At 39.0% G+C, this 13281-nt stretch overlaps 1 protein-coding gene across 1 annotated transcript in view; it reads left to right on the top strand.

The window, feature by feature from the left end:
- Positions 1 to 410: 410 nt before the first annotated feature.
- CD226 (CD226 molecule) overlaps positions 411 to 13281 on the top strand; it is a 56006-nt gene continuing 43135 nt past the window's right edge. The window contains exons 1-2 of the mRNA XM_075270776.1: positions 411 to 453; positions 561 to 893. Of these exons, the coding sequence (XP_075126877.1) occupies positions 411 to 453; positions 561 to 893 (376 nt within the window). The remainder of the gene's footprint in view (positions 454 to 560; positions 894 to 13281) is intronic.

The following is a 13281-nucleotide window of genomic DNA, read 5'->3' as shown; positions in this document are numbered from 1 at the left end:
ATAATGAATATTCCCACAGTTTTAATGCAGCAGGTTATATAATATCTGAAATAACTGGGAATATTCTTTAACACTATGAACAGATGATGGTAAAATGCAACGCATAAATCCAATCAGAAATCATTTGGTAAAAGTATGCTAAAGTTGTCTTTTTCCCCAAATCTATATTGTTTGCCAAGTGATTCATTTCTGTAATATACGGTACTCTAGTTTTCTAAGAAACATCAGAGTAATTCCTGAGCCCACGTAGCAGCTTTACCCTGCCACAAGCCTTTGTGTGGCTTTGCAGAGTATTCAGACTGAGCTAATTCTGGAAGTGAGTAGAGGAAATGATGTTGCTTTGTTGAGATCTTACATTTTATCTTTATTTCCCTTCTTCTTCTTAGTGTGAAGATCGTCGCCTTGAGAAGATGAGAATGTTAATTGTTCTTTCTTTCCTGCACATGATGAAATGTAAGATTATATTTATTCTGAATTTTCCATTTAATTCTAACTATATATCTGAATATTTTGAGCTATATAGAACAAGAACTGTAACTTTGGTATTTTCTATATTCTAGCGGTTCAACCTGAAGAAATAGTAGACACCACTTTAATACTCAGACGCACAATAACTCTGGACTGCAGGTATTCTGGTAGCGGGACTGTCATTCAGATTCACTGGGCTAAGGTCAATGGATCAGCTGAAGAAACAATATGTACTATTCACAAAAGTTATGGAAAATACATCTCCCAAAAGTATATGAGTAGAATGTCATTTGCAGTTGAGAATTCATCATCAGATCTATCCATTACACTGAGAGAAACATCAGAAGCAGATATTGGGATTTATGTCTGTTACCTGGCTCAGTTTCCAGCTGGAACAATGAAAAAAGTAATAGCAGTGCAAGCAGGTAAGACTGTAGAGTGCGATACGCTGCCGTGCCTGCGAGTATTAATGTGTATTGTATTCTTTCCTATTAGGACACTATTACAGGAATAAGGCCCCACCCACCACAGGTAATAGCATTATTTATGTGTGCGTGGAGGGGCGCTATTAGGACACTGTTAAGGTAAGTTCACACAGAGTTTTTTGAATACGAATCAAATACGAATATGGCCTCAAAACCCTGACCAAAAAGACAGGAGCCGTTTCATCCGGCTCCTAGAAAAAAAGAACCGAGGTGCTCATTCTTCAGGCCGAGGCGCCTCGCGATTCGGCCTGAAGACACTCCCTCCTCCAGACTAGGCCCATTCATTGGGCCTAATCCGGAGTGGAGTGCGCAGGCGGGTGCCGGTGCAGTGCATCGGCTTTCAGTCGTGGCTACCCGGTTTTTGGTCCAGAAGTGCCTCAGGTTCCGGACCAAAAATCTCTGTGTGAACTTACCCTTGCAGGAATAATGCCCCACCCACCACAGGTAATAGTAATACTTATGTACTTATGTGGGGGGCACTATTAGGACACTATTACAGGAATAATGTCGCACCATAGGTAATAGCATTACTTGTGTACTTATGTGGGGGGCCCTATTAGGGCACTATTACAGTTAATAGCGTTACCCTATATCGGAGGGAATTATTATCCAAAGCGGTTGCTACTAAGGCACTATTACATTAATAGTGTCACCGCAATGGTAATAGCATTACTTATGTGTGGAGTCTATTACCTGGGAGAGGGACACTATTACCTGTGGGTAGGGGGGGGGGGGCAATGTAAGGATACTATTACTGTAATAGTGCCACTCACAATTAATAGCATTACCTATATGAGGGGAACTATTAGAGGGAGTTCACACTTACTGTAATAGTGCCATACCATCCCCACCGAAGGTTGCCTTCAGCTTTATGACTGCCATAGTTATATTTATACAGTCGCAGAATCGTTAATGGCCCTTTGAAAACAACATAAGGCTGATGTGGCCCTGATCAGAAATGAGTTTGATACCTCTGCTTTATACAATACCGATTGTGTTACATATTAAGGTAAATGTAAGCGGGCACTAGCTGATACCTCAGTTTGCTGCTAGACAGTGACTTATGCCGTATGCATGATTGGACTTTTTGCACCGTGAGTCCCATTTCATTTTTCTTATAGGCTGGGACTAATGGGCAGGGGTGACTGAGGTTATCTCTGGTTTGTCACACACTTGGATCTGCAGTTAGCAGCACTCCGGAAACACACAGCAAAAAGCGAATTGTGATGTCGAATTGAGACGTGTCAATTATTGCAAAGATTGAAAGCTGTGGGGGCAGGGTGCACACTAATTACTAAAAGGTGAGCCTCAGCTTATGCTACAGTGGCTTTCAAGGGAACAACTGCCAAATACCAAGCTACAAATTCTGCAGCAAGTACGCAGTACAATGGAAGTCCCAGTCCCACTTGACTTCTGTGGATTGCTGCTCCTCCAATAGAGCAGAAAGCTATTTATATGTGGATATTCCAAAATGTAAGTATTTCCTTGCCAAATGTAGTAACTGTGAAGAAGTAATATTAGATAATACTTACATTTGGTTTTTGTATAGAATTATTATTCAAGAACTATATATGTTTAGAAATAATTTCATTGTCCATGTAGGGAGTCAGACCTCATGCCCCTTATCTTTTAAGACCCTAGAAAATCCCCTAGTGCTAGAAATGCAGCAGCACTCTGCACAGTGTGTACTGTCTTGTTGGAACAATATGCGAGAATTTGGAGCCCCACTTTTAATTTTGCCCAGGGCCACACTGTCTAAAACTAGCTCTGATAACAAGACCATGGACTGATTTGTATCCACTGCAAGTAAACAATGGATGAGATCAAACAGATCTAGAAATCCGTGAGGAATTGATACTGAAAAATTTGGAAAATTCTAGAACTTTTTATAATGCAAACAATAACATGGTTTATACCATGTGAGCGCTGTGAGGAATGTTGAGTGCTGGATATTCTTAAATTGATGACCTGGTTGAGCTGAATCCTCTAGGACTGGAGCGATTCTCCTCTGATCCTGAATGGGGTACCGCCTCTTGTAACATCTAAACCAAAAACTGTTTTATATACAGTGCACCATATTTATTATGTATATTAGACCTCTATCATGCCTCTCTGGACAAGGGGTCTCTATCAGCAAAGGGGTGTGGCTTAAAATGCTCTAATATGTTATATTGGGAGGCTTTTTTTGGAGGCTGATTTTAAGGCGGATTCAGTGTCAAAATCAGCGCCAAAAAACTCTGTGTGCACTGACAATATGATTGACTGGTCTAAGTGTACAATGTCTATATATAAGACAGGATTAGTATATACGTCTCAAATATTGTTAAATATTTTTTGCTAGGCTATTTTCGTCTACAGCATGTAAAAATTCCTGAGATTTTTTGATATAATAATTTAGACAAGAGGTAAGTCTGGATTAGGATACGGAAGCGTGTGCTTTGGGCACATTGCAAAATGATCAGAGCCGAGTCTGTATAAATCAGTTTAAAACATTTTTATGCTATTGTTTCATTTATGCATCGACTAATAGACTTGTTATAGTCAGTAGAAAACACCTACTGGCAGAAAAGGTTAAAAAAGAGGTAAAACAAAAATAAAGAAAACCTCAAACTGTGCAAGAGCAGATAAAAGGTCTATTAATGCAGATGCTTGTGGCAATAGTGACAGCTGGAGTGCTTATATCTACTACATAACATGAGCACACTCAAAGGCTACCTTAGGGGCTTTTTTTATGAAAAGCCTATATTTTTACCTAAACATCCCCTTTTTTATGTAATTGCATTAGTTAATTTTGCACCATTTGCAGCTTTTGTATATAACACTGCACTGCACATTATATGACAAGCTACATTATTCTATTCACTAGCAAATCTGTCTGACAGTCTCCATCCCCCTCTTTATCTCTCTGCTCTCCCGAATTATCTTCTAGTCTGATTTGTTATGAAATCGCAGTTGAACTTTGCTAGTGAACACATTATGTAGCATATGTGGTATATACTGTACACATGTAGGCTGCAGGAGACAGAAGGTCCAAAATCTTAATAAATACCTATTGCAAATGATCCTTTCATTAAAAAATCTCCCAAATATGTCCATAAAGTGGATTTCTTTTGTATTTATTTATTTATTTATTTATTTATTTATTTATTTATTTCTCTCTCTGTTCTGAAAGTCCTTCTGTTCTCTTCTATTTAGATTTGGTCCCTTATAGGACCAGTAGTGATGATGTCATGACCATTCTTCATGAATGGCACCACAATGGCTGACGCTACTGATTGGCTTCTTAAGTGTTAATGCAAACAAAGGAGATAAGAACACTGCTAGACACATTCGACTAATTTTTGCATCTTTTTTCGGTGACACATAAGGCTTTATTTTTATGTTGTTTTTACTTTTGCTTCTTTTAATTTTTTTTATATTTGGGAAAATGTAAACAAAAGAGGAGATAAAATTGTTTGTTTTTCACTTTTCACTTTTATTTAATTTAGTAGTGCTAAGTGCTACTAAAAAAAACTTTAAAAATAGTTTTTATTCTCCGTTTCAGTAATTTTCATTTTGTATTGTGCTGTTGGGGGTGGGGCTAGAACCTGTGATGAAAGCATGTTATTGACATATTTTTTTAAATTTATTTTTAAAATGATTTAACTTTAATATATATATATATATATATATATATATATATATATATATATATTATTTCTGTATGTATATATGTATTTTCATACATTTTGCCCATATAAGGTCATGTATTTCTTGTGGTGGGGGAGACTGAGTTCCCCTGTAATTGGGGCTGATACAGGAGGAATGCAGTCTCCTTCCCATGACTGAAGAACAGATCTGTGCCTTCTAGAACCCAGCAGCCTTAACAGTCTGTGATCCCTGGTGGATCATATGACAGCCATGTCAGAGGGCGGCCCCATCATGGCGGCTCCCATAGCTGTGTATATAGCGCTCATTGAGCACTGTATACAAAGCGATTGGGAAGGCAGGGATGGTAATAAAATTTCCCTGTCTTCTCTAGGGGAGCTCCAGACGTAGTAACAGCTGGCTCCCTGTTTCCCGAATTTGTACAGCTGATTAAAATTACAAGGACGTACCGGTACGTCCTTGGAGAATGAGACAACCACTATCTTGACGTAAAAATCCAATGGGCGGTCCAGAAGTAGTTAGAATGAGCCATCACCTAATAGATCATGTCCTATTTTTACCCATTTTCACGGATCCATTAGTAAACACTAGAGATGAGCGAGTAGTACTCGATCGAGTAGGTATTCGATCGAATACTACGGTATTCGAAATACTAGTACTCGACTGAGTACCACTCGCTATTCGAATGTAAAAGTTCGATGCAGAACCAGCATTGATTGGCCGAATGCTATACAGTCGGCCAATCAATGCTGGTTCTTCTCCTACCTTTAGAAGTCTTCTCCTTGCAGCGTCCCTGCGGTGTCTTCCGGCTCTTCATTCACTCTGCCAGGCATCGGGCCTGGGCAGAGCCGACTGCGCATGTCTGCTTGGCCCGATGCCTGGCAGAGTGAATGAAGAGCCGGAAGATGCCGCTGGGACGCTGCAAGGAGAAGACTGCATGGAGGATCCAGCCCGACCCTCACTCGTGGACTTGGTAAGTGTAATTTGATCGAACGTTGCCTACCCCTGAAACTAGCATTTTCCCCCCATAGACTATAATAGGGTTCGATATTCGATTCGAGTAGTCGAATATTGAGGGGCTACTCTAAACAAATATCGAACCTCGGACTTTTTACTGTTCGCTCATCTCTAGTAAACACAAATACATGAGGAATCTGTGACAATTTGCACCTCTTAAGTGTAAAACAGCCATTTTGTGCTATGGTCATGTGACTATATGGTCAGGGTAAGCTAAGGCCCGGTTCATATTTGCATTCGGTATTCTGTTCAGGGTGACCCCTTTGGGGGCCCCCAAACGTAAACCGATACGCAGTAAAAAGTGGTTAGCTAAGATACTACACGGACCCCATAGACTATACTGATGTCCATGTGGTTTCCACACAGATTATGCAGAGAGAAATTGGTGCTTGCAGTACTTTTCTCTCTGCATGATTCGTGCGGACACCGAGCAGAAACCACACAGTAGTATATGGGCTCTGTGTGGTTTCTTAGCTAACCACTTTTTACTACGTATAGGTTTCCATTCGGGGGATACCCGAGCGGACTCACCGTAGAGAATCCCAAATGCAGATGTAAAACCAAAGGTAAAAGACAAAAAAGTAGATTTGCACATAACAAAGTGAAATAAGGTGTAGGGGCGCATCGGCTGTGAATGCAATACAGAAGCAAAAAAAAAGCTGTAGCAGCTTGCGGGCACTGTAATGTATGCAAGTGTAATATTCTTATTGGTTTGAACCACATTACTACTTTATTTACGATACTTCTAAATTTCAGGTTGTCTTATTATATTAGTCTTAGCTCACATTTTGCTCAAATTGTGTTGAGCTCACCTGTCCAGACCGACTAATAAATATACAGCAGTCGCTTTTATTTCCTTGCACATTTGCTGATTTATTTTCAATGCGTATTTGTATAAGCATGGGAAATAATAGTGTTTTTGTGAAAATGAGCAGAAAAACAGTAAAGCATTAGTCTCCTTTCTGAAAATATCATAAGGATTGTAATGTCTGGCATTAGCTCTACATCATGCCTCAATAAAACGTAATATATTTATAGGAGCAGTTGTTCTTTTTTACTTAATTCAAAATACAGTTTAAGATAAAGTAGTTTGAGCGGAATAATTGGAAACGGATCTAGAAAGAAATTGAATTTATAAGAAAAAGCATCAGGAATGATTTAGGTGGTGAGGTGTAAATTACATGTGTTATGGAATCTCATAAACAAAAGGAATTGTTTAATTACAACAATAAATACATTTCTATGTTAATTTTTCGGAGACTTTAGTATCAGCTAATAAATGGTTATCTGTGTAAATTAATTATTTCATTTGTGACTCATTGCATGTAATTACCAAAAAAAAGATGGATATTTTTATAATATTACATTTATCATTTTACTTGCACTGTATACTGTAACTTAAAGGGAAGGTTAGATCTGTATTTGTATTCATTCCTAGAGACAGCTCCACTTTTGTGCATGGATAGAGTATGGTAGTGAATGAGCACAGCCCATGGTAATGCCTACTGCTGTTTCTGGATATCTTGATCTGTTTAATTCACCAGGTATCTTCTCCTTGTTTTTATTAGAATCAGATGAGACGCAGGGGTGTAATTTGAGTGGGTCCTGCGGGTGCAACCGCGCCTGGGCCCAGGAGTCTTAGCGGACCCATAAGCACTGGCATAACATAAATGGTTCACAGTGGTCTCATCTACTGCTGGGTCAAGCCTGGGGGTCCATAAATCACCCTCACCACACGAAGGCTGATTAAACTTCCTTGATCACTTTTCTGAATCCTTCTGATCACTGGCAGTTTGTTCATTGGAAATGTATTACCCCTGTCCTCTGGTGAACTGGAGTGAGAAGATTTCTGATACTTAGCCTTGCACTGTCAACAACGAAAAATTTTACCTTTTGATGCCAAATGGAGCAACTGGTCAGTGTATAGTCAGTGACGGATTCTGGGGGGATTAGACATACTGTATTTAATGTGATCATTATCAGAACTATAACTCATCCCAGGAACCAGTGGTGACTGTGTAACAGGCTAGATCTGTCTCCATTCATCCGTCATCGGTATCCAAGAGCCAGAGAGATAATGAACTCATCATTTTAAGTATTCTTTTGAAAGAACTAGATCAAAAGAAACAATCTCCAAAATTAACTAGATTTCCTATCACTAGTGCCTTCTCCTGAGATTGCTCTATTAAAAATGGAAGCAATTCCTAGTCGAGCTAAATAGGTAGTAGGACATATAGTAGATGTTGCTAAGAGTTTGATTCTTATATATTGGAACTCCATTTTTTTTATATGCCTTTAGATTTTCCATGTCATTATGTTTATTTAAAAAAATGTATTAAATCCTTAAATTTTAACTCTATCCACTAAGCCTAAAAATAGACTGACGCTTGACAATTATGTAGGGCTATCTTTCCAGGAGTCACCTCGTTTATAACACAGACAAGACAGACAGAAAAGCAAAAAAAGATAACAGATATATTATATAAATAATACAACTGACCCATTATTGCATCCACTACTGACAAAAGAGGAGGTATCAGCTTATCTACTCCCTCTCACTATTCAGAGGCACTTATCCCTTTAGATGCCATGGCCAGATGCAACAAGAAAAAAAAGAAAAAAGATAAACAAATTGCATTACCATAAAAAATAGAGGTTAGGTTTTAAGGTCCCCTAAATAAATGCGATAAATATACTGTGAATAAAAAGCAATTAAAGGGGTATTCCCACGTCACATACTCACCAGTCTTTACTGCTGTAAAATCTTCTTTCTTCCTGGTTTCTTGCATCATTTGATGGGCGGGGCTTCACATGCAACCTGTCATTTAGCTCCGCCCCCAAATTTGCATGTGGCTCTGCCCACCCATATTGGACTATGAAGTACAGGCAGCAGCAACTCCAATCTGTGTTACATACAGAGACTGCCTGTCTCTGCCATAATGAACACAATTGAATTAGCTAGCCTGATAACCGGGAGAACAGAAGAAATGAAAGCAGCTCCTCTCCCCTATCTGAGAGCAGGACCTAGGTCACATGGTGTAGACACAGGAATAGCTAGAAACACAGGCTTGCTCCCTGCACTTAGCCCCTCCTCCCTCCCCCCTGAGAGCAGCAGATACATCACTTGACTTTTGAGCAGATAAGTCAAGGGCTGTGTCAACAAAGAATTGAATAAAGTAAGATAGTGGACAAACAAAGCAGTTTTGCTGAAGCAGTGTATTTAGGAAAAGTCTTACATCCACATTAACAAGCAGTATAGATAGGATCCTCGTGATCGGACAACCCCTTTAACAAAAAGAAAAGATTCACAACTTAAACCATTTTTCCTGGTTCATGACCAGACACATTTTTGAAACTATAGCATTTTATTGATCAGGTAATTCAAATAATTTTTTCTATAGATATGTAGTGTTTTATTTATACATAATTTTTTATTTTTGAATATAAATGTGATGTTTTTTTTTGTTTTGTTTTTTTTATTCCTTTATTTTTTTTATCACAATTTATTTATGTATTTATTGTTACACATTGTGCCCGCCATAATAGACCTTAGGTCCATTTTAACATTACATAATGTTTTGCTGATTTCCCTTGTAATTGAGGTTCATATATAATATGTTGCTCCATTGTAAATGCACTAGAAGAGCAGACAGTCCTGTTGTACCATATCTGGAGAGAACTACAATACCCCACCTTATGTCCTACATTTTTTCATTTATTTATTTTTACAATAGGTATTCCTATTTGGCTCAATGACAAAAAAAACTCCTTTTTTAAACAAGGTGTAATATGTATATTAAATAACTAGTCTCTGCCCGTGACTTTGTCTGCATGTTCTTGGCGTCGATGATCCACCTATATTCAGCAAATTGCTGCCGTCAATGCTTCACCTGTTCCAGTATTTCGGCAGCTCTCAACCTGGCCTGCTGCTGAACTCATTCCTCACGCTGTGCCCAGAAGCTTGCTGGGATGCCATATAATGAGCGTATTGTTGGCATCGATGATCCGCCTGCTCTGGCATTTCAGCAGCTCTCAAGCTGGCCTGCCACTGAACTTGTTCCCCATACTGTGCCTGTGAATGTTCTGGCATCTCACCAGCTCCCTGGGATGCCATATAATGAGCATGTTGTTAGCATCGATGATCCCCCTGAGCTTCACTTGAGGAAAACTTTGTGACTTCTGGCTACCTTTATAGCTCTCATGGTTTTAGAATTTAGCGACAAATTAGATTTTCTTTTTCCAGACATGTTTAAAATTGGCAAACTGCCAATTTGGATTAAAGGAGTTTTCCCTTCCAGTTGTCAGCATGTTGCCTGGAGCAACTTCATGTACAGAATGGACTCAGAGTTAGCTGTGTGTTTACATAGAGAGATAACAGACCCGGCTTTATCAGAACCTGAGATAAGGCTGCTGCCAAGAGCAGTTTAATATAGTATGTGAATATAAATTCATAACAGTCATGAAGCCATGTCATTTACTGGAATAAAAAGTAGCCTATGTGTTAATTGAGGTTACAAACTATCTATGTGCCAAATTTAATCTAAATCCGTTCAGTCATTTTTGTGTGATCAAGTAACAAACACACAAACATCCAAACACACAAAAATTCAAACTTTCACATTTATAATATTAGTAGGATTAGTAAATGTAAGTCAGTTTTTGGTGAGAATTACACCCCACATCTTGTGAAATTCCATTATAAAATCTCCCCCATATGTTAGCATATCATCAGTTAATACACCACTACACTCATTTTCCTAGCTATCCTTGGTTTGTATAGTACCTAGCACAGGAATAATTTTTGTGCTACTCTTTGCTGATTTCTAACATTTCTAATCTTATCAATGAGCCATTTAAAGTTTACTTGAAATAATTGTTTGAATAATTGACTGAATATAATTTCAAGTCATTTTTGGCTAAAATGTAACATTTTAGAAGTTGTTTAGCTATCTCTATAGTACTATCATCATTACATGTGAACTTCTCTATTTAATTCAGGGCATCAGTAATTGCTAAAGCTACAAAATGTTACTGACATAATTAAGATGGTTTCAGTAGTACAAAGATAAATGCAGGACGACAAGTACAATGGATAAGGTTCACAATTGCGGTAGACATGAAGTTGCTAATGTCTTTTATTGTTATAAAGCAAATAAGATTTGTTGAATTTGTAGCTGCCCCGTAAACTTAACTTCTAGTACAATTCTTTCGTCATATTATAACTCCCACTCCAGGGTTTCACAGACACAATGTATCGATTTTTTTATTTCTTAAAGGGGTTATCCAGAGTCCAAAAATTATCTGCTAATACAGTGTTGGCCAAAAGTATTGGCACCCCTGCAATTCTGTCAGATAATACTCATTTTCTTCCAGAAAATGATTGCAATCACAAATTCTTTGGTATTATTATCTTCATTTAATTTGTCTTCAATGGAAAACCAGAAGAAGAATTGTCAAAAAGCCAAATTAGATATAATTCCACACCAAACATAAAAAAGGGGGTGGACAAAAGTATTGGCACTGTTTGAAAAATCATGTGATGTTTTCCATATTTGTGTAATTAACAGCACCTGTTACTTACCTGAGGCACCTAACAGGTGGTGGCAATAACTAAATCACACTTGCAGCCAGTTGAAATGGATTAAAGTTGACTCAACCTCTGTCCTGTGTCCTTGTGTGTACCACATTGAGCATGGAGAAAAGAAAGAAGACCAAAGAACTGCCTGAGGACTTGAGAAGCAAAATTGTGAGGAAGCATGAGCAATCTCAAGGCTACAAGTCCATCTCCAAAGATCTGAATGTTCCTGTGTCTACCGTGCGCAGTGTCATCAAGAAGTTTAAAGCCCATGGCACTGTGGCTAACCTCCTTAGATATGGACGGAAAAGAAAAATTGACGAGAGATTTCAATGCAAGATTGTGCGGATGGTGGATAAAGAACCTCGACTACATCCAAACAAGTTCAAGCTGCCCTGCAGTCCGAGGGTACAACAATGTCAACCTGTACTATCCGTCGGCGTCTGAATGAAAAGGGACTATATGGTAGGATACCCAGGAAGACCCCACTTCTTACCCAGAGACATAAAAAAGCCAGGCTGGAGTTTGCCAAAACTTACCTGAGAAAGCCAAAAATGTTTTGGAAGAATGTTTTCTGGTCAGATGAGACAAAAGTAGAGCTTTTTGGGAAAAGGCATCAACATAGAGTTTACAGGAAAAAAAAGAGGCCTTCAAAGAAAAGAACACGGTCCCTACAGTCAAACATGGCGGAGGTTCCCTGATGTTCTGGGGTTGCTTTGCTGCCTCTGGCACTGGACTGTTTGACCGTGTGCATGGCATTATGAAGTCTGAAGTCTACCAACAAATTTTGCAGCATAATGTAGGGCCCAGTGTGAGAAAACTGGGTCTCCCTCAGAGGTCATGGGTCTTCCAGCAGGACAATGGCCCAAAATACTCTTCAAAAAGCACTAGAAAATGGTTTGAGAGAAAGCACTGGAGACTTCTAAAGTGGCCAGCAATGAGTCCAGACCTGAATCCTATAAAACACCTGCAGAGAGATCTCAAAATGGCAGTTTGGAGAAGGCACCCTTCACATCTCAGGGACCTGGAGCAGTTTGCCAAAGAAGAATGGTCTAAAATTCCAGCAGAGCATTGTAAGACACTCATTGATGGTTACTGGAAGTGGTTGTTCGCAGTTATTTTGTCTAAAGGTTGTGCTACCAAGTATTAGGCTGAGGGTGCCAATACTTTTGTCCGCCCATTTTTGGAGTTTTGTATAAAATGATCAATGATTTGACTTTTTTTTCATTCTCTTTTGTGTTTTTTCATTGCAAGCAAAATAAATGAATATATTAATACCAAAGAGTTTGTGTTTGCAATCATTTACTGGAAGAAAATTAGTATTATCTGACAGAATTGCAGGGGTACCAATACTTTTGGCCAACACTGTACATCCATAGCAGTGTTAAATACTTGTCAGCATGACACGATCACTTACTGTTAGATCATGAGATCTTGACTGACCCTAATTGGCTGCCTAAGCTGAAGATACTGGTAAGAGAACCTACCGTATGTGGTCAAGAGTAAGCAGACTGCTCAAACTTAAAGGTTCCATCTTGCACTAACTGGGATATTGGGCACATCCCTTTATCTTCCCAGTCAGTTAACTTAATGAATTCAAGCAACTGAGGATTCCACCATGGAGGCATATGTATCCCATATAACCTATTATTCCCAATATATCTTTATCCCTGTCCGACACTTTATATTGCAGAGCAAGAGTAGGAAGACCCCAACCACGTCAACCATCTCTGAAACACATTGCAGCCATCTCTATCCCAGGCCTTGAGAAACCAGAAACCCTGTTACCTCTGCAGGAGTCAATCCCCCACCCATGGAATTACTGTAAATGGGCTGCATTAGAGATAGCCAAGCCAACAGCCTCCACATGTGTCTGTAAGAAAACTCCTGAAAATAGTGTGTATTGTATGGAATACATCACAGGCAAAAGAAATAATTTTAAAAAATTAAGGGGAGGGGTGCAGCCTCACAAGAGCAGCAACAAACAGGATCATCAAAGAGGAGAGGGTCTGTTTTGTTCTTTCAAAGATGTGCCTTTCACCCAGGGCAGTGACAAGTAGTTTCACGGGGTATAGTATACAGTATTGT

This window comes from Leptodactylus fuscus, chromosome 4, assembly GCF_031893055.1.
Source record: "Leptodactylus fuscus isolate aLepFus1 chromosome 4, aLepFus1.hap2, whole genome shotgun sequence".
Taxonomy (NCBI): Eukaryota; Metazoa; Chordata; class Amphibia; order Anura; family Leptodactylidae; genus Leptodactylus; species Leptodactylus fuscus.
Note: the sequence above shows the minus strand (reverse complement) of the source record. Positions and strands in the feature narration are given on the sequence as shown.